Genomic DNA, 6,642 nt, shown 5'->3' on the forward strand with positions numbered 1-6,642 from the left:
CGCACTCTATTGTAACGTCACTGTGCGTCGGCTGTAAACCGCGCATGCGCACCTTGCTCCTCCCTTTCCGCTCGGGTCCTGGAAGAAGATGGTGAGCTGTTCTGTGTCTCCGCGCCCCGGGATGTTTATCCGTTATCATCCTGCACCGGGAGACGGTCCCCAGTAGCCCCGGTGTCTCCTTAGTTATCTGCACAGTGCGGGCTTTCGGTTACGGATGATATTAGTGGATTTGTACTTGAGTTTATATATGGAGGCGGCTGCTGGGATGGAGCAGGCCGGGAATGGCGCTGGGTTTGGCTCTTGTGCTCTCATATATGGAGTGTTCTGTGTGTCAGACCTTCCCATGTATTCAGGGTCCTCCAGTGTGTACTGTGTGGTAATGTGCACTGTGTGGGGACTGGTAGTTGTGGGGCCGCAGTTCTGAATGAAGCCTTGACCCAGGAACGTGGATCTTGCTGTAAATGATGGCTGTGCTGTGGTAGAAGTGATATATAGCGTATACTCCATGTGAATGATGAGGTCTCCCCGGCTCATCTGTGGCTATAGGCAGGATATAGCAGGTATATGTCCTATGGGTGCCTGATCTCAGATGAATGTACTCTGCTGTCTCTAAATGGTGGCTGTACTATGGTAGAAGCGGTATATAGCGTATACTCGATAGATGAGGGCTCATCTGCAGCTATAGGCAGGATATAGCGAGTACATGTCCTATGGCTGCCCGATGTCAGGCGATTGGATGTGGCTGCTGTACTATGGTAGAAGCGGTATATAGTGTATACTCCATGTAAATGATGAGGGCTCATCCGCGGCTGTGGGCAGGATACAGCAAGTATATGTCCTATGGCTGCCTGGTCTCAGGTGATTGTACGCAGCCATTTCTGTAAATGGTGGCTGTACTACGGTAAAAGCTGTTTATCGTGTATATTCCATGCGATAGGTGAGGGCTCACCTGCAGCTGTGGGCAGAATATAGCAGGTACCTGTCCTATGGCTGCCCGGTCTTAGGTGATTGTAGACTTTCCCGCTCTGCTTGGATTCTACGTCTACCATCTCCAAGTAATGTTATTAGTTTCACTATGTCCATATCTCCGGCTGTTGGCTGACCGAACACATTTTCTTTCAGGCCAAGCGCACCAAGAAGGTCGGCATTGTGGGTAAATATGGGACCCGTTATGGTGCTTCCCTGAGGAAGATGGTCAAGAAGATTGAAATCAGCCAACATGCCAAGTACACATGCTCCTTTTGTGGCAAGGTGAGCAGGCTTCTTTAATTTTTATAATCATTGCTTTAACTAAATTGATGTGCAGAGTTCCTGTATGTGGAAGTGTAATAATGGGGTGTCTTTTTCATTTTTTGATTAGACCAAGATGAAGAGAAAGGCTGTTGGAATCTGGCACTGCGGTTCTTGCATGAAACTCGTAGCAGGAGGAGCCTGGGCCTACAAGTAAGTGCAGACGTTTGGAAAAGGAACTGTCAAGGGTGTAAACATTAGGTCTCATTCACAGTTTTCTCAAATGCAAAAAATAATTTCACCAGGTTTTCATTAGTGTCAGTTTCTACTATCAGTCATACATCTCCTATGCATTACAATATTAAAGGGAACCTGTCATCAGAAATTTCGCCCAAAAGCTAAAAGATTCCCCCTCTGCAGCTCCTGGGCTGCATTCTAGGAAGGTCCCTGTTATTATTGTGCCCCATGTGAGACCAAAATAAAGCCTTTATAAAGTTCTACCTTTTTGTATGCAGCTTCTGTAAATCTGACACGGGGGCGGGCTCTCTGCCGTCCGTTATTCTGCCTTCTGGTCCTGTATGCCGCCCCCATCGCTCCTTTCCATATCTGATGCGCCGCCCACTGCTCCAGCCATCCCCGCGCATCACAGTGCCAGTCTCACAGGACTGAGCAGTGTGACCGCTGGTGACGTGTGCGCAGGCAAGTGATTATGGGCGGGACTGTGACTGTTATCAGCAAGTACCCGGCCATAATCTCGTGAGCGCGCAAACCTCTCCAGCGGTCACACTGAGCTCAGTGTAGATGCTAGACTGTATGGGCTGCTTCCAGGGATGACGTCCCTTTGTCATGTGATAGGGGCGTGTTCGAAATACTATCACATGACAAAGGGACGTCATCCCTGGAAGCAGCCCATACAGTCTAGCATCTACACTGAGCTCAGTGTGACCGCTGGAGAGGTTTGCGCGCTCACGAGATTATGGCCGGGTACTTGCTGATAACAGTCACAGTCCCGCCCATAATCACTTGCCTGCGCACACGTCACCAGCGGTCACACTGCTCAGTCCTGTGAGACTGGCACTGTGATGCGCGGGGATGGCTGGAGCAGTGGGCGGCGCATCAGATATGGAAAGGAGCGATGGGGGCGGCATACAGGACCAGAAGGCAGAATAACGGACGGCAGAGAGCCCGCCCCCGTGTCAGATTTACAGAAGCTGCATACAAAAAGGTAGAACTTTATAAAGGCTTTATTTTGGTCTCACATGGGGCACAATAATAACAGGGACCTTCCTAGAATGCAGTCCAGGAGCTGCAGAGGGGGAATCTTTTAGCTTTTGGGCGAAATTTCTGATGACAGGTTCCCTTTAATCATGGACCAGATTGCATCTATGCGCTTTCAGTAATTTCTCAGACCCGTGGGGTTGTAGAGGTAATTTTGAATACTGGCTAGGATTAAAAACAGAAATGTTTCCCTGATTATCTTATGGATGCAGAGACTGCAAAAAAAAAGTGCTCAGCACCACTACAGCTTTTTTTAATTGCACCACTGTCCTATACTTGCCTTCATCCTTGTGCAGTGTCGGTCTAGTTGGTCTGAGCTGTACAGTGACTAGTCGGCAGCTCTTCAGGAATAGCAGCATATACCGCTCCCTAGAATGGTGCAGTTGTGGCAACTTGTCAACTACAATGTCTTTAAAATACGTTATTCTGCGATGCGTCATAGCACTATAATGGTTATGTGACCACAGTGCTTTTTTATGTGCTTTTTTTCTGCACATAAAACAAGTTTTGGTAGGAAAAACGCAGCAAAAAATAACTATTTCATTTGCACGTTTTTTCACTTACGTTTTTCCTGCTCTTTGTGCTATTTTTAGACATGGCAATCGCAGGGGGATCCTGCGCTATATCCCCGTTTTCGCCACGGGATCTCCAGCCGATGTTACAGCCGGACCCTGGCTCTCACTGCCAGGAGCAGTGCCCGCACCTCTCCTGGCAGTTTAACCCCCCCCCCTTCCCCTTCCCCAATGCTGTGATCAGTGCGATCGCTGCATTCAGGAGGCAGGGAATGGAATTGCTTACCTCTCCCTGGCAATCGGGTCCTTGTAATGCAATCACAGGGACCTGATCGCTGCCATGGTAACCCTGAGTCGTCACTATGACGACCCCGGGTTACTAAGCTACTGCGAGCCTCACAGACCATGCTGTATGCACGGTGTGTTAAGGCCACGACACACTAAGCAACATCACTAGCAACAGTGCTGCTGAGGCACGACTTTTGTGACGTAGCAGCGATGTTGCTAGTGATGTCGCGGTGTGTGACATCCAGCAACAACCTGGCCCCTGCTGTGAGGTCGCCGGTCGTTGCTGAATGTCCTGGACCATTTTTTAGTTGTTGCTCTCCCGCTGTGAAGCACACATCGCTGTGTGTGTCAGCGACAGAGCAACAACTAAATGTGCAGTGAGCAGGCAGCCGGCTTCTGCGGACGCTCGTCACCACGGTAAACATCGGGTAACCAAGAAGCCCTTTCCGTGGTTACCCGATATTTACCTTCGTTACCAGTGTCCGCCGCTCTCACGCTGTCAGTGCCGGCTCCCTGCTCTCTGCACACGTAGCCGGATTACACATCGGGTAATTAATCCGATGTGTACTGTGGCTAGGAGTGCAGGGAACAGGGAGCCGGCACTGGCAGTGTGAGAGCGGCGAACGCTGGTAACGAAGGTAAATATCGGGTAACCAAGGTAAGGGCTTCTTGGTTACCCGATGTTTACCGTGGTTACCAGCGTCCGCACAAGCCGGCTGCCTGCACACATAGCAGAGTACACATCGGGTAATTAACCCGGTGTGTACTGTGGCTAGGTGTGCAGGGAGTCAGCGCTAAGCGGTGTGCGCTGGTAACCAAGGTAAATATCGGGTTGGTTACTCGATATTTACTTTAGTTACCAAGCGCAGCATCGCTTCCACGCGTCGCTGGTTGCTGGTGAGATCTGCCTGTGTGACAGCTCACCAGCAACCCGTGTAGCGACGCTCCAGCGATCCCTGCCAGGTCAGATCGCAGGTGGGATCGCTGGAGCGTCGCTTAGTGTGACGGTACCTTTAGGCAAAGTGCTGCTCTATAATCCCCTGTAGTGATAAAGCATTGCAGAGGATGATAGAAACGCAGAAAAAATTGACATTTAGTTTTTTTTTACAGCAACAAAATCTGCAAGGAAAAAAGCAGTGTGTGCACAGCAAGTCACGATTCTCATAGACTTTGCTGGGATGCTTTTTCCTTTCTTTTATTGATGATTTAAAAAAAAAAAGCAAGGAAAAACGCATAAAAACCCCTCTACGTGGGCACATAGCTTCAAAGTCGCTGTATAGACCAAGCTGTATCCTGAGATTGATGGGGTTTCCATGATCACTTTTTGCCATGGAAATCCCAATAGATGTTGCTAGTACCAAAATTGGGGCATAGATGCTACTACCAAATCCTGCTAACATTCCTCCTGCATTGAAAGTGGATGGAGTCTTTTACAGTTTATTAACAAGCTCTTAAAAAAAAATCCATTAGAAAAACATATATATATATATATATATATATATATATATATATATATATATATATATATATATATATTATATTATATTATATTATATTATATTATATTATATTATATTATTAAAATCCACTGATGTTTATTGCCACAGATTCCGTACATAAAAGCTGCAGATTAGTTCCACTAATCCACACTGGCTCTATTAAGTAGTCGGATCTCCTTGCCCATTCTCTTGTGTTTCCTCTCTTTATTCCCCTCCACCCCACTTTATAAATCTTGATGATAAACAAATTGTCTGGTATCAAGAAAAAGCCAATGGGGGTAAGCCACAAAATATTAGCGTTCTTTACCAGTTATATGCACTGTCTATCTCTATTTGACAATGGCGTCTCGCGCTGCTCAGGTTACATGGCATTTCTTCTCTCTCGTGGGTTTTTTTTTTTTATTCTGCACAATCCCATTTAATGAGGCTCTCCAGGGCTATAGAATTGAGCATGTGCAGTACACTGATGGGGCTGCAGCTCCTTCATTGTTTACTCTGTACAGTAGATAATCCGAATGACATTGTAGTAATAATCTTTTTCAATGGTGTCAAACATATTCTGCAGCGCTGTACCTGGTACAGCAGCTTGCCACTACCCCAAACCCCCCCCCCCACCCCAAAGTATTACACCAAGTAAACTTTAGTGGGGGTAATTTAGTTACAATTCATACTTTTTTTAAATTGATATGTGTATCCTCTAAACCCACTTTGAGAAGGGAATAATTTCTCTTTCAGGTAAAAGGTCACAGATGCTTCTTGGCAGATGATATATTTCTGAATTATCAGTTTGGCTCCCAGCTGCAGGGAGAATAAGGCCATGTGCCCATGTTCAGTATTTGGTGAATATGTTCCGTCAGTATTTGGTGAATATGTTCCGTCAGTATTTGGTGAATATGTTCCGTCAGTATTTGTAGCCAAAACCAGGAGTAGGACAATCAGAGGAAAAGTATAATAGAAACACGAGACTACTTCTGCATTTTTCACCCACTCCTGGTTTTGACTTACAAATTGTGAATTAAAAACTCACCAATACTCAGTGTACATTATTTTGATTCCTTAGTTGACTTGATAAATTCTAATTGGTCTTTGCTTGTCATTGTAACTTTTAATCATTGAAATGTCTTTATTTTCCAGCACCACCTCTGCTGTCACAGTAAAGTCTGCCATCAGAAGACTGAAGGAGTTGAAAGATCAGTAGATCAATCGTTTCTGTGGAATATTCATCTTTATCTGGACTATTCTTTAATAAAGAAATGTCTTGGAAAATGGACGCCCAATACTCTGACCTTTTTTATTCTATTGTGCATTCTCACAGCCGAGGCAAAAACCTCATATACAGTGTGTCCACCCATATCCTGTCCACGACGATTAACTTGAGAATGGCGGCAGCTATAGGCATAGAAGTGGTGTCTAGGTATAGTAAAGTAGCCATGCGCTACGCAATGAAACCACCTATAGCACCACCTGGTGGAAAACAACGGAGTTAGCATTTTTATCTCAAAAACGGAACTAGATAGAGAAAAAAGGGAATTACAAAGTTGTAGGGCATCATCAATTCAATACAAATCGACACCTTGCATACAGAAATGCTATGATTAGAACATGTAAAACTCACAAGGCTGCGGACGTGAAGCGATACCTCATGAAGACCTTCCTACAACTCATTGGGTATGGTGGCTGCGTGGAGTGACCTTTACGCTGACCTGACCCCATTGGACTTCTTTCTGTGAGGTCACATCAAACAGCAGGTGTATGCGACCCCTCCACTAATATTACAGGACCTACGACGACGTATCACAGATGCTTGTGCAAACGCGTCACCTACCATATTGCAC

General features: G+C 46.1%; 1 protein-coding gene across 1 annotated transcript; it reads left to right on the top strand.

Annotated features, from left to right (window-relative positions):
* The first annotated feature begins 28 nt into the window (after positions 1–28).
* On the top strand, positions 29–6,077 carry RPL37A (ribosomal protein L37a). The gene is made up of 4 exons (XM_075342795.1): positions 29–91; positions 1,123–1,251; positions 1,361–1,443; positions 5,942–6,077. The coding sequence occupies exons 1-4, from the start codon at positions 89–91 to the stop codon at positions 6,003–6,005; spliced, it is 279 nt and encodes a 92-aa protein (XP_075198910.1). The 5' UTR covers positions 29–88; the 3' UTR covers positions 6,006–6,077.
* Positions 6,078–6,642: the final 565 nt, after the last annotated feature.

The sequence above is a fragment of the Anomaloglossus baeobatrachus genome, chromosome 4, assembly GCF_048569485.1.
Source record: "Anomaloglossus baeobatrachus isolate aAnoBae1 chromosome 4, aAnoBae1.hap1, whole genome shotgun sequence".
NCBI classification, from domain to species: domain Eukaryota; kingdom Metazoa; phylum Chordata; class Amphibia; order Anura; family Aromobatidae; genus Anomaloglossus; species Anomaloglossus baeobatrachus.